The sequence below is a fragment of the Anas platyrhynchos genome, chromosome 3 (assembly GCF_047663525.1).
Source record: "Anas platyrhynchos isolate ZD024472 breed Pekin duck chromosome 3, IASCAAS_PekinDuck_T2T, whole genome shotgun sequence".
NCBI lineage: Eukaryota > Metazoa > Chordata > Aves > Anseriformes > Anatidae > Anas > Anas platyrhynchos.
In genome coordinates this window covers 13,714,881-13,734,856 of record NC_092589.1, presented here as the reverse complement: position 1 = coordinate 13,734,856, position 19,976 = coordinate 13,714,881, and the positions used below count along the sequence as shown (strand labels likewise).

The window sequence follows — 19,976 nt, the reverse complement described above, 5'->3', positions numbered from 1 at the left end:
CAGTGAGGTTACAGGAGCAGAAGGCATTGAGTTTGCTCATATACCTCTTAGCTCGCTCCCATATTCCTCCGAATCATGTGTTTCTCATTGTATCCCAAGCTGTATCCTCTTCCCCTTCTATGCTTCGTGCTCATTTTTTCTTTCTTCTCTCTCCCACTTATTCATCTTACCATACTGTCCATTTAAACTGCCCTTTCTCTACTTTTTAACTTTTCTTCCTTAATAGTTGCTTTCTTTACACTTTCTAGCCTTAGACCTCTTCCCTTTGTGCCTTCTGCCCCACCATCTCCTATCCCCGTCATCAATCCACCTGATTCAGACCTCCTTCTCTGCTTGCTTTCCTCCATCCACAGCATACCAGCCCCTTCTCTTTTCTCCTATTGCTTCCCTCCTTGCAGCATGGGAGAAATTTTTCCACTGTTAGATCTGCTCCCCTAGTGCTTCTCAAGAAGGCTTAAATCTGCAAGCTGTGTGTGTGCCAGCCTGTACAGAGGTATGTAAGCCTGTAGGCAGGTATTTGAAGTCTGAGAAGAGACTACATTGGTCAGGAACGGCTTGAAAGCATGCTTATGGGTTGGGAGGATCATAGGAGGGAGGATCCTTAAAATTGATGCAGCCTTTTGGAGACTGGAAGAGTTAACTGAAGAGCTGTATGAGCAGACTAACAGACTTACTGATCCCCTTCTGGATGCCTTTCTCCCTGGTAGATTTACAAATAGCTCAGCCTTTCTTCTCGCTTTCTTGATGTAGGTGTGCATGCAGTGACTCTTTTACGAGATGCTTCTGTCATTCCCAATCTGGTGTAGCAGCTGTAATCACTCAGCTTTTAACCAGGAGAGCCTTTTTATTAGCTTAGTCATTTTTATGTAACTCGCCTCGTCTCGTGATGAATATCACAGTGCTAGGATGGACGTCAGCTCTCCCAGCAGCCACCGTAAAATACAGCCTTGCAGTGAGGGCTGTTAACACAGGGGCCTTGTGTGCACGGGATGCTGTAAAGTGCTACCTCCGTGGCCAAGTGGCAGGTTAGAGGGGTCCAAGGCAATCTGGAAGTGCCGAGGAGGTGCAGGGCCGAAGGGGCTTTCCAGCAGGAAATCCTCACTTGCCAGATGCAGAGTGGAGCCCGTAGTTGGTGAATCTCCGCTGAACTCCTCCGTCAGCAAATAGCTGCGAAGGCCAGTGGCAAAGCGTTTGTCTTTTTCTCCTTTAATGACTGGTCCGCACAAAGAATGGAAATTTACTGCAGCTGTCATTGGCTCTGTAAACTCCAATGGTGATGGTTGTGGAGTCAGGGTGATTACAGAGAAAGGAATTAGGAGTTAAGAAACGCGCAGGCAACTTTAATTAACCTCCTTTGTGTATATGCATTATGATGCAGTCTTTAATTATGTGATCACATACTATTTTCCCCAAAGCAATCGTGTCTCATTTAGCTGCGAGGACTGAGGTGACGTAGCAGGCTGTTTGTCCGGAGGACCTCTGTCCTTCTGCTTGCAGAAGTGGAAGGTGTACGGCCAGCGAAGCAGCGATGGCGAGGAGCAAAAGGCTGAGGCCATGGTGAAGACTCTCAAAAGATGTAAATGTAATGTTGCCTTCGCCTCCGAGTTCCTCATCGGTGCTGCAAACTCTCCTGAACCAAGCTTCCTCCGCGCGGTCATTAATTGTGCATCCTTCCTCTCTGGATGGCCATTTGAGGTGAAGGTTTAATTTGCAGATGCACTGGGCATCCGGGTCCGTCAGGGAAATCAGTTGGAGCTGTGCTTTAGCCATAGAAAGGGCTGCATAAAGCTTAGTGTGCTGAAAAAAAGCAGGTAATAGGCTTCCCAGAGTGAGCATCCAGCGTTAGATCCTTTTAGCGGGATCTCTCCGTCTCAGTTCTCAGCCGAAGAACAGGGTAATAACACCACCACGGGGTGTTGGGAGAAGGGAATGTGATTAATGCTTTTGAGGCGCTTAAATACCGTAGTGATGAGCTCTGTAGAAAAGCCCTTGAAGAAATTAATAATTCTGCCCACAGAGCAGGATTTGAATATTGCAGAGTAAAGCCTGGCGCTACATATTGATGGGTCTGTGCATCGAACAGGGAAAATACCCCAAAGTATTGAACACCACCGGGCAGAGCTCAGCTCCAGGCAGAAGGTGGGCGAGAAGGCCGTGCCACGGCAAGGCTAATTAGGGTTATGCCCAGCAGCCTTGTTTCTGGCATCTCCTAAAGCACGTGTCAAAGACTTTTAACTGGTTTTTGCAAGGCAGACAGCTTCAGTGGAGAACACCGAACAGCACGGCCTTCATGAGAAGCGGTGCTCATCTGGGAAAGGTTGTGTTCATCTTCATAACGCGAGCCACAGATCACTCCTGAAGTTACTTGGGTTTTGCATGAGCTGAGGATTCCTCCTTGGTGAATTTAGGTGAGGGACTGGGCCCCTCGCATGGTTTTGGTCAAAGACCTTTTGTATTTCAGATCTCTCACAGGTTCTGGGATGCAGGAGTTCAATATTGTGATACCCAGAGGGAACTGCTCTGTCTTTTGCCTCTCGTGAAACAGGAAAACAGTAATTATTTCCTCACGACGGCATTGTGAGGATGATTAAAAAATTGTGAGGGACTCCATTTGTAAAACAGGGGTTTAAAAGCATATTAATATAATCTGCAGGAGTGTGTTCAGAGAGCAGGCCTGACACTGCTGCTGCGCCTAAACACAACTGTTGCTGGCCTGCTCTCCGCGCAGAAAGATTTGGGCTTCCTTATCTCCACCACCATTATTTAATATTTATTCAAGCTGAATGACAGCTATAGCTGCCTGAATATATATATATAGGTAATATATATATATATAAAGTTTGAAAGAGCACTGAGGACTATCTTCAGCTTTTGTAGTAGAACTTGGAGATATGAAGCACCTCACCAAAGAGCTCTTACCTCCAGCCATGCAGACGCAGCCTGAACACAGAGGGCAGCAGGAAAGGGTTATGCCATGAGATTGTTTCTTTCTGTTCAGAATATCGCTTTTTATTACTCACTTCCTCAAAGGACTTGTTGCGGCTGTATCTAATTCATATTTAATAAGCTCTTTCTACTTCAGGTGTCAATCTGTTTTGCCCATTACTTTTCATTTTCATAAATATTTGAGTGCAAAGTGATAACTGTTTTTTTACGTCCATGGTGGCTGGGTGGAAATGGAAAAAGCTTTTTAGAAAAGCTCCAGAAGCGGACAAAACCTGAAATGAGATGAATTTGTATATTCTTTAATTTTGATTCCCTCCATTTGCACAGATCTAGCATATTCCATCTGCAATGAAATAAAAATAAAGCGTGATTTCTCTGAACAAGTGCTCAGAAAAAAAAAGCTTTATTAAACAGTTTGATTTATTGATCACGTCCTCCGATAACCTTCCTGCATCTCTGAGCAAATAAGCTCTGCTGTGTGACCAAAAAGTATACTGTGGTCAGCCTGAACAGAGGTGGCACAGAATGCAAGTGTAGAGTAGACAACAAAAAAGGACATTTTAATTTGCAAGCTGCCTTAAAGTTAAGTTAGCGCTGCAACTATTCTTTCTTCCAAATTTTTCAACAGTTTCTTGAAAATGAGCAGCAGATAGCTTTATTCAGCTATTTTTATTTCTACCTGAAACCGGAATCCTTACTTATATCGCCCTAGGAAAGGCATCTAGATCATCAGTGGAATTTTTGCAGTCTCCTTCACTGGAAAATAAATGTCTGTGACCAAGGTGATATAGTATTAATTCATTTAAGAGAACTCACCAAAGTTATCCCTATGGTGTTTTTGGTTTTGAGAGAGCGAAGTTGGTCTTTATTAATTAAACATCTAACATACGTTTATTGAGGTGGAGGACTTTGCAGCTGGCAACCTTGGTCTTTTAATATTAATTGGAAAATATTGATTGAAAAAAACCTAGCCTGTCATGCTGATAATTGTGACCAGATTTAGATACGATCACTAGATCTTCTCGAGATTACAAAGAAGCAGTTACCGTCTAATTGGTAAAAAGATTGAACATTATTTTGGTAATCCCTGAGCTTTGGTAACTTATTCCCCGTTGTTCATTTATATGTCTTGTATGTATGCCACTATAAAGTGGTTAAATATGGTTTAAGCTGATAAGACTATGCTGTATAGTATTTACATTTCATGAGCATTCCAAGTTTTATAGCTGTTTTAACAATATACTTTTCTTTAAATGAAGGTCAGACCTGCTGACTGAACACTTCAAAACCACGACTGAACTGATATTTACTTCTTTATAATGACATGCGAAGGTTGAGATAGTCTGATCGTGTTTCCTTGATGGCAAGAACAAACAAGTTGTTTTATTTACCATCACTCAATACATGAAAAATAAAAATACTCCGTAAGTTTTCAAGAAGGCTCTGTGTCTTTTGACTTCGTATTTGATCAGTTTAAGCACTTCCTGACTATGAAATTGTGATATTTCTCTGTACAGAAATAGTGACGTGGACAAGCACCTTACGTAGCTGGGAAAATAAATCAATTAGGGCAAGTAAATGTAGTTCTAAGAAGAATTAGTATGCATTGTCAGTTGTATACCGGGAGGGATTTCATGAATAAAGCGGAACCTTTGATAATGCAAGACAAACGTTACGCAGTTTGGGTTTTCTATATAAATGCTTGAGGTTCTCAGTTGAATTTTATTGGTGTTATTTCCATAAGCTCCGTCTACTTACACCAGTTAAGCATCTAAATATAAATATGCAGTTGTTTATTATATGTATGTTAATTCCAGGTGCAGCCATAGCATTAACACGCGTGCTCCCAGAAAATATGCTGTTGGTTTATTAACTGAATTTTCAGATCATCAGTTCAAAAACTTGAAATATTTTCTCTCTGATTATAAACCTTAGCAAGAAAAAAAAAAAAAAAAAGGTCTTGGTGTTTCAGAGCCCCCTCTTTTGTGTGTGAGGCGAGACCCGGCTTTCTTAGCATCTCGAATGCTCTTTTTATATTGCTGCTAATAACTGTGGACGTTTTCTGTGTGGATGTTCAGTACACGCTGTTGTGAATCCCAGGATGATATCGCCATCACTTAGAGCTGTATTTTGCATCGCCTATTCTGTTATTGCTCAGCATGCACGAGGGTAGAGTTAAAATCTTTATTCATTTCATTTAAAAATGTTTCTTTTGTTCTCCTTATCATGTTCTGGCTTTCCCAAGGATATATGCCTTGAACGAAAAGTCACATGTGCATTACTAATTGTGTGCCATTGTATTTACAGTTCCTAGTGGTGGCACTGTGAAGCTACTAATTCTTTTGCTTCACTTGATGTAAAATAATCTGAGTGTCTTTGATAGCAGTGAAACAGTATTAATTGTTTTGTACATTTCTTGGTCACTCTTCTTAGGTGGTCTTCATAATCTATTAGAACTTTCAGCCAGATTTTTGTAATGTCATGCCTCCAGCAGTGATTAAATTGGTAATTAATGAACAGGCCTTGGCAACATAAACCACATCCCGTTAATTTTCCCTTTTGAGTTTTTAGAAGTTGTCGTCTCTGTCGGAAAGCATTGCGCCACCTTGCTACGGCCCCTTGGCATGAAACCACGACGGCTTGATTTTTTGCAGCCATTAGTAGATCAGAGCAGTAATTTCACAGTATTTTGGTCAGGGTAATTATAGTACCAAGTACTGAGTAGAGTTGGGAATTCACACAAGAAGTCCAGAAATACCAGGTGAGCTTCCTTGTGTTCACTGGGACGTTATGATCAGTTTAATTGGGCTTTGTTTGATTTCGGCCGCAGAGACTCTTTGTGCCACGGCACTGCAGCCACTTTCCACTCTGGTGTTTCTGACCTGCATTGACAGGAACCGGAGCAAAAAAACAGCTCTTTGAAGTGGGACTCTTTGGAAAGGGCAGCTCAAAAAAAAAAAAAAAAAGAAAAAAAAAAGGGAAAAGCGATGTAAATAGTTGACTGTAGCAAAGCTCTCGCACCGACAAACGCCCTGCGTTCCGTCGGTGGTGGGGTTCAAGTTCTTTTATATTTTCAGCTGGAACGGGTAGTATTTCTTCTCCGTTGGCGTAAACACGTAGTAAATGACTGCATTTAGAAATGTGATCTTTTTTAATAACTGGGTTTTACGCGGCGCACGCTGTTCTGCCTCCCTTTGAGGACGCGCTGCTTTCTCACACGGGAAATGCGGAGAGTCAGCCCGCGGTGGCGAAAACAACGCGGCAAACACGTTAATGAGCCTGCAGCTGCACTTAGCAGTTCACATGTCACAAAATAGTAGGTACGGGCATTCATCCTTGAGTGACCGACTATAGGTGTAGTGGCCTTCAGCAGTACATTGTGCACATTAAAGTTGAAATAGTCACTTGCCTGTTGGCTCCGGAATGAAAGGACTGTCACTGGTCACTTCTCCTGAAGCCTTAATGAAACCAAATAGTTTGCTCCGAGTTTGGGTCTAACCATTGGGGTGTTTCATGCAGTCTTGTCAGTTGATGTTCATGAATTGACTTGAACAGAGATCAAAGTGTTTCTCAAAATGGAGAATCGGGGAGAGAGACAGCTCCTTCAATCGCACCACAAGAGCTAATCAAGCCATCAGTTCTTTATGCGCTCTGCGTGCCTTTAGCGTTTAATACCCAATGGTTTGTCAGGACAAATTGAAATTCTGGGGCTGGGGGGGGCCACACTGCAAAGCAACTCAGTAAAATGCGTGCTTCTTCCTTCCAGAGGCTCATTTTGATAAATTATAAAATTTAAACGTAAAACCGCAGTGGGCACTGTTGATTAAATATTTGGGGTTGTGGAGGAAAAAAAAAAAAGTGAAGGTAAAGGATTCAATGGGCATTATACGCCTTAGCACTGATTAAAGATCCGAGTTTAAAGTGAAAGAGAAACTGAACTCAGCGTGATTTTTTTGTTTCTTCAATTGCTAATGAACTTTTTTCGCTGCAACATTTTAAATTGGATTCAGGAGATAGTTTTTGGAGTGTCAGCTAAAACAAAGTCATGTGAAAATGCTTCTCTCGCTCCCCCTCCCTCTCTCTCTTTTTAATTGATATGATTTAGGCAGAGGAAAATGGTAAGGGGGATTTTTCTATTGCAGAAGCAATTTTTAAGGGATTTAGTCTTATTTAGCCTGAAGGCCTTCACACTAATGAGAGCACTTAAGTTACGTCCAGGCGTTGATTAGACAGCTCATCTATCAACTGGAGCATGAGAATTTGTATTTTAGGTACCTTTTATACACTATAAATGTATATGCCTTTTTTTATTGCTTTATACCATTTTCCACATTTTTTTAATTACCTTCTTTGACATCCAAGGTAGCTGTAATGCGGCCGGCAGAGTACAAATGGTAAGGGGGAAATGCTATACATTTGATGAGAACTAATATCAAAACTGTATCTGTACAAATTAGCGTGGCGAATGCAAATTGTCACCCAAATGCATTCTTTAAACTGCCACAAGACCCCTTAAAGTGTAAAAACACGGAGTCGGGGAAGACATAATTATATAGCTTAGAAAATGCCCAACCACCACCACCGAAAACTGTGAGCGCGGACTCTACCTGTGATTTTTTTTTGGCCATGTTTAAAACACAATAGCGTCTTAATTATTTTCTGAGCCATTCGGAAAAGTATAGCTTTTGTAACTTTTTGACATTTCAGGTTTAAAAAAAAAAATTAAAACGTTGCCACCAGCTTGCACTATGAGCAGCCTGTAATAACAGTTAAAAAAGCTTTCTGAACTATTTGACAAGATTTCTTAGTGCTGAGGCCATATGCTGTAGCCTTTAAGCTATTTCTTCCTATCAGTTTCATTATCACCTGCCTCTGAGTCTCCAATATCATCAGTAAGCACATGCAGAATCATAATTATGCCATGTACAAGTTCTTTGATAACATGTACAGTTTTCTTCTTAATTCTTTATCAAATGCATTGATCGTGGCATGTGTGCATTGATCCAGGTCCACCATCTGGCTGTGTGTGATAAGCACAGTGGCATCTTTGCATTTCCACTGTCATTCATTGCGCTACAATTTGGCTGCAGGGGAGTAGTGGCTGGGATTAGCCCTGTTCTGCTACTTACTTGCATTTTAAGTTGACACCTCTACAGCGGCTCAGACCACATTACAAACTGAAACACATACGCACGACTTAGTGATGTGACACTCCTCAATAAGCTTACTCCACTAGCTACTCAACAATCTGTAATTGGATTTGTAGGAATAACAGCAAAAGATTTCCTAAGAATTGCTGGGGACAGAAGGTGAAGTTTTCTCATTATTGGCAAAAGGCTAGGTATAGATCCTAGGCGATTGGTATTTTCCATTAAAAACAAGCTGCCAGCAGTTTGCAGGACATTTTCAAAAAAAAAAAAAAAAAAAAAAAAAGGAAAAAGAAAAAAAAACACACACAGGAAAATAGGATCCGGGCAGGCGGAAGGTTTGCGCTCGTTCTTTACATTCTGAGCACATGCCAGCGGGCTGTGATCCCGCCACCCTCCCCTGAAAATTAAGGGAAGGGGGGAGGAAAAAAAAAACTTGGAGCCACCCTGCTCCGTGCTGCTGGTGAAGCATTCCTCAGGAGGGCACGTCCTTCGGCTGCCCCAGCGAGGAGGAAGCTTCCCGGGCTGGCAGCCTGAAAGATGCTGCTCTCAAGCAGCTGATCCGCCTGCCAAAACTCTTTGTTTCATAACGCGACTGGGTGGTGTGGTTTTTTTTTTTGTTGTTGTTGTTGTTATTTTATTTTAAATAATGAAGTCAAGTTTACACAAGAGAAAATCCCTTAAGTGGAACTCTACAAATGTTGACTCCTGCAATGAGTAAGCAGCTTCTTGCCCTTCTGGCCGTAGCTAGGTTGGTGAAAAGCACCAAAAATGCCGTTTTCAGACTATTGATCCCAGATCGGACTCGATGCCCTGTCTGACGGCACAATTTCGGGCCATTTTTCCGCCTTTGAGACCTTGCTTGTGGGTAACGCCACCACTGTTGACAGTGCCGGTGACAGGCGTAGCAAGCCCTGGGAGCCTCAGGTGATTGCTGTCCTTAATTACAGCACACGTAGCAGGGAGAGCACAAACTTGCACGAGCGGAGGAAATTCCAGGGAAGAAGTTGGCGGAGGGCTTGGCTGTCGCTTTTGTTTCAGACCCGCTCTCCCCACGGCCGCTCGCCGCCGCGCTGCTCGCCGCCAGGGCATCGCTCCTGGGATCAGCGCAGGCAACCGAGGAGAGGAGGAAAACGGAGAGGGGGGGATTTGGAATTACGTCTTTTCGGTCTGCCCTTCAAAACCCGCCGGTACGGCCAAGTGCAGCGCGAAATAGAAATGCTTGCCGTGGTCATGGCGGAGCCGCGCAGCCCCGAAGGGGTTAAACGGGTTAAATCTTATTTATCTGAATAGAACTGCGGGGCTGTTTTGCAGAATGCACCAGCACAAATACCTATGGTTCACTTTGACGTTACAATTTTTTGTTGGTTTCTTTACTTTAAATACTTGAACTGCTAGACCTTTTACTTTTTTCTCTGAGAAAGATGTATTTGTACCAGATTAGAAAAGCTAAACTGTTTCTTTACATTGAATAATCAGCCTGTCATGACAAATCTATCTCCTTCTGCATGAGTAGGTGCCAGTTTGACTAGCTTCTTTTAGGCTCACACTGGGTTTTAAGCTGGATCCATGTGCATGACTGGCAGTGCATTTGTTGGGCCAGATCTAAGGAGCCAGAGAGCGTTCAGCTCCTTTTTGCCTACAAAAGAGCAGCCAGACAACCAGCAAGAGGCCTTGGATGAAGCACAAGGTGATACTTACTTAGTCAGCCAGTCTTTTATTTTATTTTGCCCAAATGTATATATGCTTGTCTTTCAGTAAACTGAGAATTTAACCATTTCACAGTGACGCGAAGAATTAAATTACCAATTACGTGATCAAAGAGTAAAATGACCAATTTTGTTTAAAGCCAGCAGTCTTCACACCAGAAATGCTGTTCCAGATGAATCGTAGGTTATGCAGAACAAAATAGGTGATATTGGAAAAAAAAAATGAGGCTAACATATTTTAAAAATATCTCCTAGGTTTAGGGAATCGTTTTCCATTTTGCAGCCACACAAGCCCACGTTATTGCTAGTTTTTGGTTTTGTTGTTTATTTATTTGCTCCTGAAGGGGACAGCTTTGCTATGACATTGTTTGTGATTCTCCCAGTGCTGGACGTTGGGCTGCTGATGAAACCACTGCTTTCATCCTGCCTTGTCTCATTAGTCAATCAGTGACATAGATCGTGAGCTTCTTCTGTGTGACAAGTGATTTGGTACTTTTTTTGCGATACTTTATGTTCATGAAAAATATTAGCAAGATGCATCTGGCTTATTGGTGCTAAAGCAGCCAATGCAGACACCAGGCTGAAGACAGAGAATGGAGGAGATGTTTATGTCTTTCTTTTCATTGCTGATGCCTTCCTGTGATCCAACTGGATACCAAAAGGCAAACCCACTGCAATTTTGTTTACATCGTGCACGTCTTGGGAGATTCATGTTTTGCTCGGTACCTGTGTGTTAATTCTGAGCTGTTGGGAAACAGTAGTAGAGACCAAACAGAACCGTGGTCCCCAGAGTGATCAAAGATTTAATCTGACCAGATGGGACAAACTTGAGAAAGATTTTGACTTTCCACTCTGTTTTGCAACAAGAAAGGCTGATTTTTTTCCCCCCGTCCTTTCTTTGTTAGAAAAGGCAGAGATCAGGCCATCCCCAGAGAAATGAGCAGGTGTGGCCATTTACAAGCATGTCTGGTTATATTATAAACCAACATAAGAAAAGTTTGAAATGGTTTGAAAAGATCTGCTAAACAGTTTTAATGTTTCATCCCAAATCCTATTTACTCAAACAAGAGCCGATCAAGGTCACAGCAAAACCCAGCCTGTGCAAACCTCTAAAGCTCATGTAATTTTATTTTATTTTTTTTTATTTTTATTCTGTCTTCTGTAGGAACTGAATAGGTACATTTTGGTAATCCTTGCCTCTGGACAAGCACAGAAGTCTTTTTCTTTCTGAATGGCTAATAACAGAGCCGTTCTTCCTGTCTGATGATGAAAGAGGTGGCAGTCAAGTTCTTTCTCTTAGATGTCGGGGCAGAGCACGGACAATTTGGAAACCTGCAGCTCCGTGAATCGCTCCCCCCATCAGGCACAGCGCTGCTGTAAGTGTGGTGCCGGGGAGTAGCACCAAATCTTTAACTTACGCTCCCCCCAGCCTGAGCCCGGTGAAGAAATTGCCTTTTAAGCATCAAAAAAAAATAATAATAATACAGGTTGCCAGTTTTATTTATTTTCTTAATAGTGGGAGGACAATTCATGATCAGGCTTGTGGTGCAAACGCAGATAGGATCGTGCCCAAATTCTCTCAAAGGGCGACTGAAAATCCCCAGTAGGGTGTTTTGGGATTTGTTTCCTTTTGTTGAAAACGAGAGGAGATTGCGGGATATTGGGTGATTTAAGGGAGAAGGGCTTTAATGGGGGTGGGTTTCCTTCCCCCCCCCCCTGCAAGGCTCTGCCGTGCTGGCTGTGGGCTGGGTTGGTTGGCTCTCGTCTCAGCTGCTGCTGGTGCTGAGCAGCGTCACGGGACGGGCGCTGACCCCAGCGACTGCTCCGCCAGCATTTCACGTCGTAATTCACCTTCACAAATCCAGGGCATCGTTTTTGGCCAAAGTGGTGTCAGCCATTGACGTCTGCGGCGAGTACAAAAAGGACCCCCTAACGGCAGCCCTTCTTATTTGTTTCTTAAGATCCAAAGGCTGCTGAAAGAACAATTGGATAAAGTTGAGGATTGGCGAAGCTTGATTTTCTTGTTCCAGTGAAATGAAACTCCAGGCCTTTTTCTTCCCGGTCCCCTTAAAAGCAGAAGTCTGCTAGGGGGTTGTAGCTGTGTCAAAGCCGTTGGGATGCCACTGCTGATCACTTTAATTACTAGGACTAAGGAGGATAAAATTAAAAGTAGCACCATTGAAGCAGTGGAAGAAAGCTTGCCGAGATGGCGGTGAACTGTGAAATATAAAAATTGCATACCAATACATTTTTATAGGAGGGAAACAAGGAATTACATTACTTATTCGTGAAGAGTTTGTCCTTAAATGGTGAAGTTTTACTCGCTGTGCATCCGTGTGGCAGATTTTTAGACCATTGCAAAGCAATCGGTAGCCGGGGGGGGGGAAGGACTGAGGAAACTTTAACGTTGCTTTGGCACGTCAGCTTTGTGGCAGAGGGGTGAAAGATTTTACCCTGTTTTCTCTTTGAGACTGAACTAGAATGAACAAATCGCTGCCTGTGTGTTTGCATCTCCCTTTCTTGGTGCAGAGCTCCTGTTTGTGGGCTTTAACTCCTCCGTCTCCTCCTTGTTTTATTTTCCAGACGGGAGAAGCTGTAAGTTGAAGCCTGCAGACTGCTCCTGAGCACTTTCCTTTCCAAAATCCAGGGGGGGTTGATTTGTTTTTTCATAATTGTTCGGTGACTCCCAACTCACTCGCTGTGCTTTATGTACTTTTTCTGCTCTACATTTCGTTGTTCCTTCCAGCAGCCTTTCCCCTGCCAAGCCCGGCAATCGATGGTTCAAACACCCGAATTGAATTTAAGCAATAAATATGCCGGTTTTCTCTTATCCGCTGGTGATGATTGGCTTAATCAGCACAAACACAAGCCACAATAATCTGTGTTTGCTTGGAGATCCCCAGGATGTTAATGACTATGCTAATAATTCGGGATCCGGGTTCTCCTGCAGGAGGAGGGAGGGGAGAGGAGCATCAGCCTGCTCTCGGCGTAGGGCGTATTTGTCACAAACACCTAACTGGCCTTATTTTACGTGTGGGGTAGTGGATCGAGCAGTTCAACATTAAACCACGTGGGAATCTTAGTTAAAAAATAAAATAAAAACGTGTCTGTTCGTTTTAAAAACCCATTTAAATCAAAACCACAGGTTCATCTACACCGGGAATTCCAAGTCGTAGAGATGTGAGCAGTTTTAGTTCAGGTAAAATTCAACATAATTCACGTTACCCAATACCATGGGTTGGAGGAAAATCGGTCGCCGCATCAGTTGGCTGGCTATAAATTAAATTAAATTGATCTGTTACAGCCCATGGTAGCAGGGGGAGCTTCCCAGTTGTCTTCGCACCGCTCACAAAGAAGTTTCCGACGGAACTGTTGCTCTGCACCTTCTGGGAGGCTGCAGGGTGAGACCCAGCAAACAAAGCGATGTGCATCCTGCTGCAGGGCCCAGGCCAAATCGTCTTTCTCGCGTAAGGACATGAGCAGAAAAGTAAATCCAGGCAATCTGATAGGGAATCAGCATTCTGTCACTCAGGCACAAGATACTGTGCTGTGTCCATACGCTTTGTTTACTGTAGGGTTTTATGAGTTGTAACCTGCCCATGCAAGCTGTTAATGAGGCTAAATCTTGCTGCTTGAGGATTGAATTACAGCACACCTCTGGGCTAATGGTTATAAACAGAAAGTCCCATTAGGGCTGCATTCTGATTCATTCATTTGCATTTCTTCTATTGTGCCGAGAACAATGATGAGTAAATAGCTACAAACAAACAATTTACATGGAAATGGGTAAAATGTACCTAATTAGTATTTTGTGCTTGTTTTATTAATGATTGCTTAAACTAAATAGCACTTAGCAGCAGCCCTTACCAGCGTCTGCAGGTGCGGAATGCTCAGTTGCTGGGCTGGTGGGAAGGTTGCCAAGGCTGTTCTCCAAAATTAGGCACTTTGTGCTCTTCCACTTAGCTAAGGTCAGCTGCGCCTACCTGGTTTTTATCCTGTTCGGGATGTCAACACATGGAGTTATGGGCAAACGGGACTTCGAGCCAAATGCTGGCTTCGTGGCGTTTGTGAGTGGGGAAAACGGGCAATTAAGCTTTTTCCTAACTTCAAAAAAAACGTATTTTTTTGATGAAGACAGCATTTTAATGTATTCCTGTAGATATGTTTAAAGACACCTTTTTATTCATATTTTTGTAATGTGGCGGGTTAGTGTTTTCCTAAATGTCATGCTATCAAACTTTACTCATTTTGATAAGTTTAATGTTGTAGGGCTTCTAAGATAGTTACAGGCTTTAGGGCAACAACGCTATCTGGGATGATTCCCAGAAGATCTCTTTCAGTTACTGACCAAGACCCCCAATGGCAGCGTCTTTTAATGTGAGTCTTTTCTGCTCTGGTGTCTACTGTTCTTTCATTCATTTTCATTAGGTATTTTATTTAAAAAAAAATATATATATATATATATATATACACATATATATCCATTGAAGTCTAAGGATCACGTTCCCCTCCATGCCACAGATTCAGTGTTACTTTGCACTCAGAAATCAGCTTGGTGAGTGGAGTTACCAAGAGCAACATCGGGCTTTTCATTTCCATGCTGTGAGAGAATATTACTGAAACAAGTAATTCAATTTAGTAAAACCCTTTTTGTAGCCACGGCAAAAGTTTTCGCAGTTATTACTTTGAAACAAAAGTTTCTGAGAATTCTCATCGATGTATTTTTCTAGAACATAATTTGTAAGTGATTTACATCGTAAATTATTAAGTTTCTAATGCAATAATAATTTGGGGAATGCTTTAAAAATATCTGATTCGTGGCTGTCTTTAAAAATTGTGGTGTGACACCCAACTGATACCGAGCATCCTATTTATAATGTGGGCCAAGCACCGTGCTGTAAACCAGTTACTATCATGATGATCAGATTGAGAATGAAATTGCATTTCTGTCAATTACTGACTTGGCAACTGTTCAATATATCTTAGCAGCAAGATGAAGAGCGGCGTCGGCAGCTGAGAGAGAGAGCTCGTCAGCTAATAGCAGAAGCTCGATCTGGAGTGAAGATGTCAGAACTTCCTAGCTACACTGAAATGGCTGCAGAAAAGTTGAAAGAAAGGTCAAAGGCATCTGGAGGTGAGCTAAGGAACCTTGTATCTTATTCCTATGGCAACCTGGAAACCAGAGAAGACCTTTTGGGATATCACTTTTATTCACACTTCAAAATGTTGTTGTAGGTAATTGTTGTTCATGAGGTGCACATATCAAAAGGCTGGCCATAGATAATCTTCTTAAATCAGGGTTGAGTCACTTAATTTCCAACAATTAAAAGAAAAGCATATATGTGATTGGAAGAACAAGTGTTATATAAACAAGTAGCTGATACTAGCCCGTTTATACAGGTATGTCATTATTTACAGTTTCTGTAGCATTTCATGATTGTTGCTTAAAATCTCTTCCATATATATCTTATGCAGGAGCGTAGACATATTATTTGGGGAAAACAACATTAGAAGTACTTTAAGAGACTTTATTTTCTATTAAATGTGTTCAAAAGACTGTTTTGGAATAGAATTTTAAAGGAGACCCGTTGGAGGTGGGGGCAACAACCTTTTGATTTTAAATGGCAGTCTTTTGACATACCACTTGCCTTTACAGGTTTTGAGTTGTAATATTGCTATAATGTTATTAAACTGACTTTGAAATGTCATTAAAATTCATATACCTGCCATGCTATGAGCTGGAGTAATGTAGTGTCACTCAAACTCAAATGGGTACTGAACACACGTTTCAGTACAGGCTCCTTGCTCTTTTAGTGTCTCCTACATATGCTAAGGGGAAATTGTGTTTCTCATACTAATGCATAATTGTAAGCCAAAGTGTCAGGAAAATCCAGCCTCACATTTGCAATACATGTACATGTAGGCTCAACAACAAGATTTTTTTCTTCTCTGCTATGTGTATTTTATATGCATATATATGATAATATGTTCTTATTGCTCCTTAAATCCTGTGCTTCCGTTCCAATTAGCACAGATGAGAAAAGCAGTTAGTTGTACTCTCTCCCTTTGGGTCTGGCCTTCAGTTTTCCTCTCTTTGGCCAGTAAATCAAGCTTGAAAACAATTCTTTTTAACGATAGATAGGGAAATTAAACTCTTGATGAGGAGGAGGCAAGACTTCATTATAAACTAAAAAAGTACTGTCTTAGAGTTAGCTCAAGGCTGAAGCAAACTTTGCAAACTACTGAAAAAGAGAAGCAAAAGGGGAGGGATATGGGTAGTTGTTTCCGTTGCAGAACTTTTCCACTTCCAACCAACTTCTTTGGTAAAATTCAGCCAAGTGGGCCAAACTCAACATTGACCAGCCACAGACTAAAGTTCCCTGCTGAACTAGAAGGGCTGGGGGAGCAAAATGGCATAGAACTTGTAGAGTAAGTAGACGATGATGTTCTTCATCCCTCTTCGCTGTTTATGATTCCTCATCTTACTTCATTTAATTACTTCATCCTCACAGTTTTATCATGCTGGTACACATCTGCTCCTGCCACCCCTCCCCTGCAAGGCTGGCACATTTTCTTTGTATATCGAGTGCTCAGCTGGCTAGTAGTTATCCTATTTTGTTGCAGTTACTCACTCAAAGTGTTTCCAAGTGATAGCCCAGTATGCATCTTTGTATTTTCCTCTGAATTTTGCTTTTGCTCTTCCTTTGTGAAATTTATAAGCAGTCTCTGAGGTAGCTGTTCCCGTAGCCCTTGTGCAAACAGCCTGGAGGCAGGCAGTCATCTCCTATTAAGGCAAGGGACTTTTCTTTCTCTCTCTAGGGTTTGGATTCTTTATCTGAAATAACAAAAACTTTGGATAAAACTCTGGCACCATTGATTTCAAGGGGCCTGTATCTCTGTCACGGGTGTCTCTAATTTTTCTGTCTCCTGCATCATAACATCTCTTCAGCAGCCTTGCATGTTGTCATCAGAGCTTGATGCAACAGTTGATCCCAAATACCGGCTATCCCATCCCATTGTCCCATAGTCTCTGTATGATTTTTAGAGCGAGCTTCCATCCCTTTTGGGTAGGTGTGTGCCGCTGCGTGCAGGCAGACCCAAGCTCTGCTTCTTATGGCACCACCTGTATAGATGCGAGGCATTTCCAGGCGTCACGTAGACCTGTGTGTGAGCAGGGTATCGCAGCTCGCTGCCAGGCTCCAGCTCGCCGTGCAGCAGGCCATACATCTCCTGGTGCTATAAATTGGCCAGAGGTTATATACACCCAGCCAGCCTCAGGAGCTGGACACAGCTTTGACATATTTATATGTAGATTGCATATGTGCTTGGAGAGTTTCAGTGTTATTAAAGGAGGAGAGCGTACCTCTTCCGCATGCTTCTGCCACGCCGTTGGTAATTCCAGGTGCCACCCCACATCCCTACTCAAGAAATCCATCCTGAAATGGAGTACTTGTGTGAAACGGCATCAGCGCTTTATAAGCCAAATATTTTAGAATTATTTCTGCTTTCAGTCTTTACCATTTTTTGATTTCCACCAAAATAAGGATTTGATAGATGAAGTCTCCATGTTACAACTGGATTCTGGATATTACCCTTAATTGCATTCACATGTAGCAGTTCTTTTTCCGTGTAGTCCTGTATTCCCTGTACAATACCCATGACAAGCTTATAGTAATATCTTATGTCTTCCAAGCTCTCTTGTCCATTATGTTTCATTAATCTCTTCTTTTGCATTGATTGCTACATTTAATTTACAAAAAGGGAGCGTAGCACATCATTTTCCTCCCTCTTAATTCAGTTCTTCCAGGGAAAAAAAAAAAAAAGATACTTCAGCTTTGGGATTTTTTTTTTTTAAGACTAACTTCTTGCTCACTGTTGGTGGTGAAAATCTGATCTCTTTCAATGTTTCTATATGCGTATTGAGAGTTTTCTGTTTTGATCCTGGTGCTGCATTCTCCATTAAAAGGCTTTTTTTAATCGTGGTCTGCAAAACTGAAATGCCTACGGCAAGTAGAAACTTTCCCGGATAAGAAGCATCATTTGCTACGAAATCCAGTCTTTTTCTGTAGGTTATTTGGCATGTGAGACAGAAAATACTTCTTCCTGCCAACTGCCAGAGGGTGTGGGGTGGCAGCTTCAGATTTATTAGATGTCCTACTAGCTTCAGGCTGATAAGCAGATGCCTTGAGATGGGTCCAGGGACAACACCGAGATAGGAATCCAAATATCCTCCCTCTTCCCAGCAGCGGTGGGGCAAAGGAATTGGCATCTTATCTAGGTATTGTCCTTGCTGCCCAGCGAGACACCCATCCACTCTTTTGGGATTGGGGTAGCGTGTTTCCTTCACTCTCTGGCATATCTCCACCCTTTCTTTGAGATGGCATGTTGGTGAGGAAGCGGCTCGTATCTGGAGGTAGTGATTGGGCAGGGGAGGGAGGGAACATTGAGAGGACAGGGGTAAGATAAGCATAGTGTGAAGGGGCTTCGGTGAGAAAAGTGCCACAAATAGGCAAAACTGGAAGGGGAGAAGAGAATAAACACAAGAATGGAATGGAAGAGAGATGTTAGAGGAGCAAGAAGGGTAAAACGGAGGAAAAGGAGCATCCGAATGTGTTGTGAGACACACGAAGGAAAAAAAAGTTTTTTAAAAAATTGGAATTACTAATGAAAGCTGGAAGACTGGACTGCAGTTTCAAAACTTACCACATGAGCTAGCTGGCACTGCATAGCACTTTTATACGTAACTAAGTTTTTGGGGTATATAAGAGATTGTACTACTGAGGCAATGATTTGAAGGGAATGTGCGTGGTAGCTCAGCGTTATACCATGTTTAGTCTCACTCATAAACCAGTGCTGAGTCCTTAATTTAATATTTTTAACAAGCAGCATTTGTTGGCAGTTACCACTGTACTTTCTTGTTCTAACATCTGATTTCTTGTACGCTTGAACCAGTATTTCAACTCCACGTTTCTTCTGCTCCCCGCCTTTGCTTCCTTTGTTACTGGCCAGATGCTCCTGTCACATCCCATAGCCTTAAAGTGAACTTTGTACCTGAAAGTAAATGAATTAAATATCCAAATATCCACAAGCTTGAAAGATTTCCCAGAGACGGTGCTCGAGGCTGGAGATGTCTTCTTCCCTAAAAAGCAAGTGCTGCTGCAATGCCTTCACATACAGATCTTTTTTCCACCACTGTTCTGGCATTTCTGCGTGGTGCCAAAAGATTCTTGTTCTCTGTGTCAGCCTTTTCAGTCCAGGGTGTGTAGGCAGTGGTCGGTGCTGTTTAGTTGTTGACTTAATTATTTATTTTTATTTTTTTTTAATTTCTTCTCAACATCATAAAGATTTGCTGTCTTTCCAGGATCCACATTTACATATTTTTCAAAGCAGCAGCTCTTGTCTTCTAAGTATGTGACCCGGTTCTAGACAAAGTGTTTTAAGTTTTTCACGCTAGTAATTTTTTTCATAAAAAATATGTTTTCTCTTTGTCACGTTGTTTCTTTTGTCATCTACAATTGCAAAGTCTTTTTGTAACCCGCTCCCTAAGCACATTTTCTTTTTTAGTACACTCAAAGAACATGGGACTTTGAGGGGAAAAAAGTAGTAGTTTAAAACAAGGAATCTGTCAATTCTGAAAGGTATTTTAAAACTTCTGAAGTTTCTTGAAAATAATGTTTTAAATTGACATTTCTTTCTAGATTCTCAACTTCCTGGTAATCCTATTCAGTCCAAGTCTGCTAACTTTAAATGAAATCCTAGGTCAGGCCATTACGTGACACTAGGGACTGGTATCTTCAACATTCCCATCTCTTTTGTAACCTAAAATGGTGGTGTCAAAGGCAGTGCCTCTGATTTCATCTCACTGTATTAAATTAAATAAAATCAAAGAATTTAGAACACGCATTCCCTTAGTAACCAGTAGTCCTAAACCCTATCACCTTGTTCAGAGTGTTTTTGACACATTCAGCATCCTACTGGCTGCCTGGTGGTTGCGAGCTGCCCTTGCTGGCTGACTTCCTGGGGTGCTTTGGAAATCATTGAGGCTCGAGGTGGGTTTGACTTCCCTCTGCCGCTGCAGTGTCCCTCATCCTTTCTCTTCCACCACTGGTGGTGAACCTGCTGTGCCCTTCCACTTTGTTCACCCACCTCCCTGCTAGCAAAAAGAATTAGAGAT

At 42.1% G+C, this 19,976-nt stretch overlaps 1 protein-coding gene across 9 annotated transcripts in view; it reads left to right on the top strand.

The window, feature by feature from the left end:
• EHBP1 (EH domain binding protein 1) overlaps positions 1–19,976 on the top strand; it is a 206,090-nt gene that overhangs the window by 140,212 nt on the left and 45,902 nt on the right. For all 9 annotated transcript variants that reach the window (XM_038176016.2, XM_038176019.2, XM_038176022.2 and 6 more), the window contains one exon: positions 14,789–14,936. In XM_038176016.2, coding sequence (XP_038031944.1) covers positions 14,789–14,936 — 148 coding nt within the window. The remainder of the gene's footprint in view (positions 1–14,788; positions 14,937–19,976) is intronic.